The 12,593-nt window shown below is 36.5% G+C and overlaps 1 protein-coding gene across 1 annotated transcript in view; it reads left to right on the top strand.

Annotated features, from left to right (window-relative positions):
* MYO16 (myosin XVI) overlaps positions 1–12,512 on the top strand; it is a gene marked incomplete at its 5' end in the record, with an annotated part of 149,227 nt that extends 136,715 nt beyond the window's left edge. Inside the window, 1 exon segment of the mRNA XM_010170386.2 lies at positions 11,649–12,512. Within this exon segment, the coding sequence (XP_010168688.1) occupies positions 11,649–11,882 (234 nt within the window).
* Positions 12,513–12,593: the final 81 nt, after the last annotated feature.

Raw genomic sequence — 12,593 nt, 5'->3', positions numbered from 1 at the left:
ATTAGAGTCGAGGAAATCTTCAAAACGTAAACTGTAAATCTACATTAAAATGGTACTGTGAGAAACAATATCCAAATCTGCCCTGACAAGGAGACCTACTTTGTTCTTAGCAATTAAGCCCAAATACATCAGCTGCAAGTACCACATCTAACTGAGGTTCTGGGGAAAGCATTTGGTAGCTTCTTACTCTGTGAACAGCTGAGAACTAGGAACCTTCCTTTTCCAAACTTAATTTAAAATCACTGATTTAAAAATGCTGAAATACTTATTGTTGCAAATTGCTTCAATGATTTGTTTAAACAGTTTAGGACTTTCAAATATGCTTGGATCTGTAGTCTTGAATTCTTATCCCATAATTTACTTCCAGAGGCAAAAAACCCACCAGAATGGAAGAGATACTTCTTCTGGTCATTTGTGCCATAATCTTGCTTAGATAGGAAATTTTGTTATGACACTCCAGGAAGTGATCCCAAAGCATACTGGAGACTCCACAAATGTTGAAATTGCTTAGCAAGGTCTAAAAGCCAAAACATCCTCTAAAATAAAAAAGATTTATAAAACATTACCTCTGTGCTCCTTTCCTTTTACACGAAGCATTTCTCAGTTCCATAGCCAGCCCTATGGTCTCTTTTCTACAGACTGTATTTGTTGCTTCCTCTGTTCTCAATAGCTCCTATGTATGTGTATATTTGAAAGACAGAGCATAAAGATTGTTGAAATATATAAGTTCTTTGGAATGTCAGCAACAGCAACAAGATGAAATAGAGCCAACAAAAGCAAGACTGTATCTTTGGCACCTCACACAAAAGCTAAACCGCCCTGTCATCTTCGTTTTCACAGATACAGGACTGTATTTTTTTATGTTTGGTAAATATATTTTAGAGTTGTTATTAACATTCACTATGAAGTGGGATGTGGTGTGAGAAAGATACAGTGGAACGAAGAAAAGCAGGCCAGCTAAAAAACTCCTTGTTTCTTATGTGGGAAGCAAGAAGCAACTTGGTCTGTCTGTAATGGGATGAGATGGACAACCTGAAGAGAATGAACAGATGGGAAGTGAGGGGCAGATTAAAGACTAGAGTGATAATAAGCATGTGTGTGGGGTGGTAATGGGCAGTAAAACGGGCACCAAATAAAGGGTGATTCAGAGAAGTAAGGTTGGAGGAAGAGTAAAATGCCTGAGAGAGAAGGTAAATAACACAATGAAATAGGTGATTAGAAAGAGGAAAGAAGGAAGAGCCAGAGAGAAATTAAAACAAAACAAAACAAAACAAAACAAAACAACAAACCAACAACAGAGAAGTGAGAAAAACAACTAAAAGTAAGGTAAGAAAAATGAGGGAAAAAAGCCAAGGACAGAGCACAGGGTGGTGGAATTAAAAGAGAGAGGAAGTAAGGAGTAAAAAAGTAGAAATTCTATGTGATGTTCCAGATATGATATTCATCTTCATACACATATCAATAAGATTTTTATATTCCATAAAATAAAAATAATTGTAATAATCCACCTACATTTATAGGGTTGCTTTCTATGCAAGGTAGTTCACAGCCACAGTCTCCTGAAGATTCTCCCATCCGAAAAGAAAGATAGAAAATTTCCCATTAAAAGATGCAAAGCCTCTTTGTGCAGTTTAGTTTTATGATGGCTGAATGTTGGTTTATTTGTAATCAGATGATGTCACATGCATTCAGCATCCTATGGAAATGCTCCCGGAACACGACACAAATAAGCAAGCAGCTTGCCATCCTAGTATGTTAAGTAATATCAGACATATGATACACCCTGATGTTAAGATTTTGGTTGCCCACTTCTGAAAAATGTTTTATCTGTCACGTGCTCAAAGAGGTAAGATAAAAAATGATGGTTATTTTTTCACATATTGTTATATTAAAAAATCTGCAGTCTTATCTCTTCTATTTTGTTTAAACTCCATAGTGCAGGTTGGCAGATTGCAGTAATATAGAAGCCAACAGCTGACAATGAAAAATTGGAAATGTGTTTTCATATTCGTGAAGAATGTATTTATTGTTTTTTTATGGCTGAAGCCATAGCTTTTATTTCCTGAAATCTCATTGCTTTCAGCACTTTCTTCCCTCAGAAAGAGCTGCATATTCATTATAGTTTCAAGGGCTTTCTTTGTTCCTACTTGATTTAATATTTGTTGCCAATCACTTCTTTTGTTGACTATTCAAAAGTTAAAAAAAAAATAGTCAAGAATGCAATGTGTTGCTACCCACTACCTATTGTCACAGTTCTAAACACTGGGCTCTAACATTTGTTATTAATGTCTGTCATGTTTGCCTATTAGCTGGAAGTAATCTTTGATCATCTTTGAAGAAAAACATGGCAATCAAGTCTGGTGAAAAAAAAAAATCTTTAGAGCCTTTGTAAACACATAACATCCAAGAGACGGCATGGAATATTATATATTTATCATTGATCTGAATCAGTATATCCCCCTGTTTTGTTTATTGTTTTGACAGTAATGTCAAAGAATTCTCTTTGTAATGTCACATACAGACAAAAATCAGGCCTTGTAACAGAGTGCAGCTTTATTTTTAAAAGACTTGCAGTCAAAAACATGTGCCTTATAGATTAAACAGTGTGAGGTAATGTATAGTATAAATTCCCCAGTAGGTACAATTTACAATATCTTGTATTCCTGTATCAAGGGCTCTTGGAGGGCTGATGTCCCTCTCCTCATCAAGTACATCCTAGATCTGACTGCAATTACCTCCAAAAAGGAAAGCACAGATTCTCCTCTTTGAACCTGTAGATGCCACAGCCAGCTTCCTACACACCTGAGGCCCCTTTTCTGTCTTTTCACTGCTTCTTCCTTATTGCATTTTCCCCTGCTAGAAGGCTGTGACTGTTGAGGAGAAGGGTACAAAACCTCCCAAGCATCTGTGTCCCCTCCCTAAACTCAGATATTTGGCTGAAGTGTAGTTGGGCTGCCACAGTGGCCAGTAGGTCACCTTAAAAGGCTGCTCCAGATTTGAGTTGAATGAAGGGGTGGTCCCCTACCCCACTGACAACACCTGAGGAGAATGTCACGTCTGATGTAGTCATAAGTGCCTGGTGTGAGAGAGAATAAATTGGTCCCTCTGCCCTTCATTCTCTTGTGGTCACACACTGCCACGTACATGTAGATCAGTACAGATTTAGACTGCTAACAGACCATAAATTAAGCGGTGTTTGCTTCTAAAGTTGTTTGACCATAAGTGTAGTGGTTTTGTGCAAGAAAGGATGATACACCACATTAGCAGATAAGAGTTGATGATTGTTTTTGGAATTGCTTCGAAAGCATTGTGGCAAACCTAAGTCTGTAACTGATCAAGTAAAATATATCTGTAATATTTCCATTAATACACAAAGCAACAGTGATCAACTAAGTAGCAACATCATTCTGTTCTTCAGATATTTTTTGTTAGATTATGTACGAAGTGATATCATCATTGTTAGGTCAGCAGTTCTGAAGACCTATAAAATAAATTATTTGTTTTCAGAAATCTTGAGAAAGGCACAGTTGCTGTACTGAACATAATCTTTTTCTCAAGTATCAGAAGTGAATCAGGAGGGTGCTCTGAAGTTTTTAAAGAGCATTGTGTAGTGAGTTTGTCTGGAAAGAGGAATATTACCTTAGAGAAAAAACCAGTATATTTCAATATTTGTTGATGTTTTGGTCACTCTGAAAGGTGTCATTTTGTAGTTGATATCAGAAATATAGAGTTGAAAGAAATTCAGCCAAAACAAATAATAATAAGTAAGTAATTGAAACTCACAAGATCCAAATAACTAAATAAAATACACCCCTGTTTTGAATGTATGAGCTTGTCCAACTGTATTCCCAGCTCAGGTGATCAGCATGGCTGATGTGTGCTGTCATATATTATTGAACATTGCCTACCTTGTTATAATACTTTCTGACAGATTACACATTACAGCTAGACTCAGGATTTGTGTACTGATTTTATTTTGCAAAGATATAATATCTTTGTTTGATTGTTGAAATACCCCGAGCTGTATGGAGGATGATTAACCTAATTAATTGATAATATTGTGATCCCAGTCATGTTACTACTTCACTAAGGGAAAGGTACAAAAGTACAGAAGAAAAAGCCCTGCTTTTGCAACTAAAATGTATTCCTGCAAAAAAAAAAAAAAAAAAAAAAAATCACCCAAAACCAACCCTCCCTCTCAGTTTCCAGTGTTCTGTGAGGAAGGGCCTTCTAGAGGCAGAGTTCATTTTGTAGCTAGTAATCTTCAGTGGACTTGTCTTCCATGAATTTTTCTGGAAAATCCTTTCAGAAAGCCAAACCAAGGCAAACAGTAGAATTATTTTATTTTTTTTTTAGGAAGAAGCTTGAGAGTTTTCCAAATGCCATGTGATAGCAGAGGGCTGGACTGGGCAATCAAAGATGCCTGTGCCTGCATGGTCTTCAACACCAGAATATCCTGCTTCCAGCATCGCCCTACAACTGATGTTTGGAAAAAAACAAAATCTGGCCCTCAAAAAATCCAGATAGCTGAAAAATGCTTGTCAGAAGGGAGACCCCTGTGGTGATCCCATTTTGTTTAGAAATGTAGTCACTTTTTAGGTTTATTTTAATATAAAGTATGCATTTAAGATTACCTCTAACTTTTCAATATCAGTAAAGTTATAACTGCCTTTTGTGTGTCACCTATGAAACATCTGTTCTAAAGCTAGTTTATTCTTTTTGGTGTAATAAGAAATTTTAACTGAGAGAAAAAAATATTTTATTCTTCAGAACTAAGCAAATGCAATATTTATATCCGTTATGGGTCTAATGTTTAACTCTAAACTGACATACTTCCTCCAGAGCAATTCTGGATTTGCACCAGGCAGAGAACCTGTTTTCTTTGCCATTTTGTCCTTTCCAATAAACCCATTTGCCATCCATTTGGAGAGTTTTATTTTTGGAGACTGTAGGGTTGCTTCAACACAAAGAAAAATCAGCAGCAGTTTAAGAGAACAATTAACTAAAATAATTTTGTTGTTGCATATCGCATACCAAGTTATTACATCCAGTGGGACTGCATTTGCAAAAAAATGCGTGTCCCAGCATTCATGAGACAGTCACATGAATCAGCTTGGATCCCAGTGGCACATTTGTATTTGAAGATTTTTAATTGGAATTTAGAAGCATGTAAACTCATTTATCATAGCTGCTCTCTACTCCCTGCTGGGGTCTTACGTGGCCAGTGCAGGTTTCCCAATCAAACACAAATTTACATATTGATTTGATTTATGTTGAATGCTTGCCTAGGCTTCTTAACACATCCTTGGTTTACTGTGAGCTTTCCCCTTGTATCTTTAAATGAGTATTGTATTGGTAAATAACATGTAGGCTGACAGATTTTTTTTTTTTCTTGATTCAAGAGTTGGTGGAAAAGCAATCCTTTCCTGATTTATGGTTTTTTGTCACACAGAAAAAACCAAACATATCTGTTTGAACCTGAAGGATCAGGATTTTTTGAGAGGTTGCAATGTGTCTGTCATGTAGTTTGTAAAAAAGATGTGGCATACATGTATGGAAGTAGTCAGTGTAGGGGCTTCTCAGATACAAAGAGAAAACAGAGAAAGCTGAAGCCATTAGAATGACTTGGAAACATTTTTGTGAGAGAGATGCATGCCTGTGACCGGTCAAATCAAAATGTGTTGGTCTTCTTAATAATCACATACAGTAAGAATTATTTCCAGAGTTACTGACTTAAATTGCGTCTTTAATTGTGAAATGAGAAGTGATCGCATCCTGATCACTTCTGTCTTTAAAACTGATAATCTGTAGGAGACCCACTGGGGTTTGTGAACTGTTTCTGAGGACTCTAATAAAGATAACTGTGAGTTACCCATTTCTTGCAAGCTGACATTTGTTCTGCTCACACTTTTAGGCAGCCTGCAAACTGGAAAAGATTAAAAATATGGGGTTTATCAAGGCAGCTCCATTTCTAAGATAATTATGATAATTTATCATAACATTTTATGATAATGTTTTCATTTTAATTTTATTATAATTATTTAATTTTATTATTTAAATTGTATCAACATTTTACATTTATTGCATAATTCACTTTAGATCCTGATCAAAGGATTTTACCTTTAAAAAGGTAAAATCATTGCTGTTCTAAACTCAGTCTCCCCATGGATTCCATGGTGGTAACTCAACTTTAATAACAGTTTAAAATACTAATGGAAGAAAAATATAATAATGCTGTAATAATTAGTTGTGAGCATCTACTGACAGATACTTTAAAGCACTAACATTGACAAATCTATTAAAGAAAATAATTGGCAATATTTCTCTGAAGGGAAAATATGGACTAGCTACCTCATGCAAATGTCTCAGGGGTACAGGTTTATATGCTATACATGCCCTTAAACTGTGTTGTCATTTAAAAATCTGTGTTCTGTTTTGCTTATATGTCTATATTCAGTAATTTTACTAAAACTTACAGAAGCAACTAAAACCAGAACTGTAATAAAACATGCAGAGCTACAATTTATGCAAAGTAAATTATTTGTATCTTTTAACATCCAAGAATGTAATTAAATATTTCTTTTCATTCTGTGGTGAATATTAGTAGAAAAATCAATGCCATCACAAATTACCAGTAAAATTACTACAGTACAATACACATATTTTTAAAAAAATAAACCCTATATTTGGTCAGAGAGAGAGCAAAATGAGGTGAAATACTCAAAAGGACTTACTAATGCAAATTAAATCCCTGTTTGACAGACGCAGTTTAATGAGTCTTTTAGTCATAGGTTGATGATTAAAACTGTGTTGTGTTTGACACACAAATAAAGAATATAAAGCCTTTGTTACTTCTGAATGTTACAAAATAGCCTCTAACATTGGATCTTTTAATGTAGAATGAATTTCCTGAGATTCTAGAGCCAAATCTGTAAATAACTCAGAGTTAATTTTAAATGGTACTGTTAGTCTTTTTATCTGGCATACCTTTTGTCACAAATTATTTAAAAATGTGAAACCTTCAACTTTGCATAATTAAAAACTCACTGAATTTTTTAACTACCCTATGAAATAAGACTATAATTAAAATAATTTATTGGCTTATAGCAACTCATCTTTATTCTAAGACAAAGTTGAAATCAAGTATGTCTGCTTCAGGCTGTAAAGTGAAATTTAAGCAGAATTTAGAAGCCTAAATCCAGAAGGCAATTCAGAGACTCACTCTCCAAAGACTATGCAATACATAAATGTGTATAACTCAGTAGGCAAAACTGTGCTCTCAGATTTTCATAGTTGCCAGCATACAGCTAAAGTGTTCTCTCTCCAAGTCACTACCTCTTGTGTGCTCAAACCACAGGTGATTCACTCTGAAGGATTTACTTTAGCATACTTATCACACATGGACAGCACACCTTAGCACAAAGCACAGGAACCAAAGTCATTCTTCCTTTCACTCAGCATCCACCTCTTGTAGTCACCGTGTCCTCTCAGCAAGTGGGAACTCAGTCTCTTCCTTAACCTGATAAAAGTTAAATCCACATCTTCTGATTTCTCAATATGCTCTAACTACTAGATAATGGTGAAAGTCCCTCCATGTATGTCCTGATGGAACCAAGCCATTGGTGCTCTGTCACCAACCTAAGTCTGTAGTGCCAGGAGGAGAGCACTTGCTTTTGCTGTTTGATAGTTTGGGCTGTGAGGTGAGAGGAAAGAATCCTGGGGGTCTATTCCTTGGGCTACTCATTATGCATTTATTTTGTTCATCTTGCCATATTTTGCAGTGGAAAATATGGATCTTGTTTAACTGATTCAATCCATTGCAGTTTCCACTGAATACCTTGGGTAGCTCCACATGGCTCTTCTCTTGTGCATCACTGTCTTCGATGCTCCAGATTTTCTTGTTTGCTCAGTTAGGACTCTGGATATCAAAACCAGGGATGGTGCTTTCACCAGATCACATGGCTGCTAAATGCTAGGTATTCAAATGCTATACGTTTTTGTGGGATTAGCCCAAATGTTGCCCATGTCTGTTTGACCATTTACATCACACAGGAAAATCCAGGTCTACAGTTGGTATGATCTCTATCCCTTAATGGTTGAAGTTATTTCTTCAGTGTTCATTGAAAAGATCAGTAGTCTCAAAGTAATTACTTCCTACACACCTCATTCACCTTTTGCAAGACACCTGTTCAGGATATAGAATAATAATAAAGAAACATAGTTTGCTGGTTTACATTGTGTAAAATTATTCAGCAAATCTTTTCTATGATGAATATGTATAATAAATCTTTAACTTGTCATGGATCTGTTCATGAATGGAAGAGAGAGAGATGGCATCTTGTTCAAATAGATCTAACTGAATTAGTTGATTCATTTAAAGCTCCACCATTTCTTGTGCATTTTCCCTCATTTAATTTCCACTATATTTCCATTGCATGTCCTTCATCCAGGTTGAAATATAAACTTTTTCCAGCTTATTTACCATATCCCACAACATATAAAGATTTGAGATATTTTTCCTTCCTTGTTTTAAAAGTACAATAAAAGATGTACACTTATTTGTGGATTGGACCAACATTTGTCCACTATACACTGGAAAATGAACTCTATAATGTAACTGCTGACCCAGCATTAATTTACAGCTTGTATAAGCAGGGTCGGGATAATAAAGCTTCTTCAGCGCCTATAAGCTATAAATAGGATGCATTTGTGAATTGTCTTGCCCAGGCAAAGTATACTGGTTTTTCACCCTGCACCTGTGTGCTTTTATGTTTCTTACAATAGCATTGGAGCTGTCTCTTTCAAAATACTTTCTCCATACTTCATTAGAGTCATGCTATCAAACTGTTGTCACCTGAGCACACCCAATAACACAGAGTTTCAAAGTGCCCGTTTTCTTACAAGCGTACTTATCTACCAGAGTTCAGGCACATCTTTGAATATTTATCTCTGAATCTCTTTCATATGAAACTCTTGCAATGACAGTTTAACACACCTTGCTTTTGTATGTTTCAGCACCCCTCTGAGAAGCACGCCTAAGTCAGGTTTACGAGATATCTAAAATTTAGATGCAAATAAGGTGTCTAAATTGGGAAGACTGGATTCCAGTCTACCTGGTTTTTAAATTGAGTTATGCCCATAATTTAAACCCACCAAAATCTATAGAAATTGGCCACAGTAAGCTGCAGTGCCTCCCAAACTATACATGTGTTCTATAGGATAAAACTACCTGACCTGTCTTTCTTGATAAATTGTTTCCCATTACAAACTTTACATTTGTCAAATAATCTTTCCTACCTGCTCTTAAAAAAAAAGAAAAAAAAGAAAAAAAGAAAAAAAAAAAGTAATGTGTTTTGGTACACAAGGAGTCTGTGATACCCCTCTAACAATATCTGTGAACATTTCATTTTCCTTTGAGTCGCTGAGATGTTCTGGTGCATTTTGTGCAAACATAAAAGTAAAGAAGTTTTTTATTTCAATTTGGATGACACCAAAACATACTTTAAGGAAGTCTTTCAAACACTTTCCGTTTTTCTTCTTTTTTCTTAAAAACACAGAATTTACAACTATGCTTGCAATTATAATGCCTTTCATTAAGACATTACATAGGTTAATGATTTTCTCTTTGAAGTATCAACCAATCAAAAATTGGACAGATTCTCAATAGACCTTGAGGCACCCCCATGTACAGGCTCATTCCTTCTCTGACAGCACATGTGAAAGGTCTGACTTGGACAGGACACATTTGAAACAGCAGTGTGAAGCGTGTGTCAGCCTCTGTACCCAGGTACCTGCTATTCCGTAAGCCGCAGGCAATAGCAGAGTTGTCTGTCCCAGGAACTTCATTGCTTATCAGTGGCAAAAATGCCATTCATGTCACTCAGCACCTCCTTGCAACTGGAACCAACCACACACGTAGTCTCTCATGAGCTTTTAAGGGCACTGCACATCAGTTTCGTTATTATGGGGGCTAACATGCATCCTCTCATTATGACAAGGATTATAAATGCAACCTTGACAAGAATAGCCATACTTCTCACGTGAGCCCGTTGTGTGAGGCAAAGTATATGTATTTTAGTCATGTCATAGGTGCCCATTATAGATGCCCCTGTGGAGTCCTTATGAAGGAAGGTAGCAGGGTAAGGTCCGTGGGCCATAGTTGTTATGATGGATTTGGTTCATACTACCAAGAGAGGCCCTTTCTGCTACAGAATACCCCCAAAGTGAATAGCTACAAGTACCTGCTGCTGTACTAAATAAGTGCTAAGTAGGTCTTAAAGGATTATAAGAGGGACTTCATAGCTTCGTGGACTTGTGCTGTCATGAGGGCTTCAAACTGACTTGAGCAAAATAAATAATCATTGGAACAGAAAAGTTAAATAGAAGGGAACAGTTTCTTCTAGGTGGATTATGAATCTAGTACAGAACTGTTTGGCTACTTGAAGATGAATTCATAAATAGTTTCAGGCCAACTGAAACTACATTTTAAGTAAGTTGTTAGTGTATTTTCTGGATGGCCTGAATGTATTTTCTGACAAGGGCCAGCCACTTGTTCTAGGAATAACACCTATCTGTGGTAAGTAGCAGATTCTAAGCAGCAAAACAGGGTATAGCTTCTTGGTTATTCTTGGTTATGGTTATTTGGGTATTTACATTTAGGGGCAAAGCCTTGCGACCCCTGCAGCTGCTATTTGCTCTGTGTAAAAGAGTCTTTTGTGAGTATAACAGTAGTACATGACAACAGTTTTAAGACAAAGTTGTTAGAAATGTGGACTACTCATCACTGTAGGCAGATTGTTTTGTGTGTTTCAGAGGATTGTATTGATGTCCCCTTTGCTGACATAGGGGAGATTTTTCCATTCATTTCATTTTGGCATCTGCTTCATACAACCTCACTTCTGTGACTTTCAGACATGAGATTGAAATAAGGCAATTCTAAATGATTAATTTTCTTCATTTTCAGTGTAAAGAATTACACTTTAATTGGGGGAGTGGGAACAGTGAGTTAAGTGCAAAGTTTTAAACCCTTTTGGAAGACAAGGTTGCTTCAAATTATTAACAGGATTATTTGATCTGTTTTCTTTCAGCAGTAGTACAAACAAGAGCAGCTTTCCCTCAGCAGAAGTATAGCAATTGAGTGCTTACCCACATGCATCTATTTCTTTAATTGTAAATATTAGAAAGGGAGCACTCACAACCACTCACCATCTAACATGGCTAAGCCAGGGCACACTGTAGCAGTCTCAGAATTTCTGTTCATCATCCCACTAGAATGTGTGGATAAGCTCACAATGCTCCACGGTGCCCTTTGCAAATAATGGATAGAGAGCAGAAGGTGGTTCCCTCCTCACATAGGGCTTGGCAGTACAAAACACTTTGCATAAGTTCAAGGGAAGGTTATTTTGCTGAAAGTCATTTTGTTTATACATCATTGTACATGTCACCAAGCTCTTTACAGAGGAGGTAAGAAAATGGGACCTGAATCTGCCCACAGGTTTACATCCATGACAAAAGAGGCAGAGGATCCTGTGTGAAGGATAATTCAACACGGACACTGCAGTTTTACACTGCCAAGAGAATGAACTTTATCCACCTTATTATTATTACTATTAATATTAACATTATTATTATTTACTTCTCACTAACAGGTTATTCATCAGCTTAGACTTTCAGAGAATGAGAGTGTGGCTCTGCAAGAGCTTCTAGATTGGAGGAGAAAACTGTGTGAAGAGAGAGAAGACTGGCAGCAAATCTTGCACAACACTGAGCAAAGAATCACAGCCCCACCTCCACCCCCTTGTAAAAAGCCAACGCTGCTGAAGAAGGTAGAAGATGCCTCCTGCAACAGACTCCCTTCAGGCATATGGGATACCACCATGTGATTCAGATGTGTGTGTTTGCAGACTGTTAGGAATGAAACCATCTAATGACTTCAATCTGCACAATCAGCAAGTTTCCTTCCCTTCACAAAGCGTGCAGGGATTTTTTATAAGCACTCATTCAAGAGCACAGGATGGAGGAGCTATTTAGATCTGTCATGTGTGCGTGTACATGTGCATGTTTGTACTTTTCATATATATATACACATGCGCATGTATGTGTGCATCTGTGAGTATATATATGTATGCGTGTGTATATATGTATGGAGACAAACTGCACTATAAGAAGTTAGTTTAAAAGTACAAGACGGTCACTTAGAGTTCTCCCGTGGACAATAAAGAAACTATGTTAAGCAAAAGATGATGGGGAGAAGTGACTGACAGGCATTTGAGAAAGATCAGGAAAGTCTGTGTGCACACTGTACAGCTGTTTTATATAGTACAAAAATATGATGTTTCTTGTTCCTTAATGAATGGTTTTATTATATTATGTGTATACATATATATATTTCTTTGTAGATGTCTGTGTTCTATTGGCGATGCAAACCTGAAGATTATTTACATGTTTATTACTGGTGATTTATAACTTTATGCGATTGGTGCTGTCGTTCTTTCTTCAAAATACAGGTAATAAATTCAGTACTCACATTTTTCTTTCATAGTTTATCTTTAACAACATACCAAACAGTCTCAACACTGTGTTGTTTTTTTTTT

This window comes from Antrostomus carolinensis, unplaced genomic scaffold (genome assembly GCF_000700745.2).
Source record: "Antrostomus carolinensis isolate BGI_N321 unplaced genomic scaffold, ASM70074v2 scaffold16956, whole genome shotgun sequence".
Classification (NCBI taxonomy): Eukaryota; Metazoa; Chordata; class Aves; order Caprimulgiformes; family Caprimulgidae; genus Antrostomus; species Antrostomus carolinensis.
The sequence above is the reverse complement of the archived record's forward strand: the minus strand, read 5'-3'. Positions and strand labels throughout refer to the sequence as shown.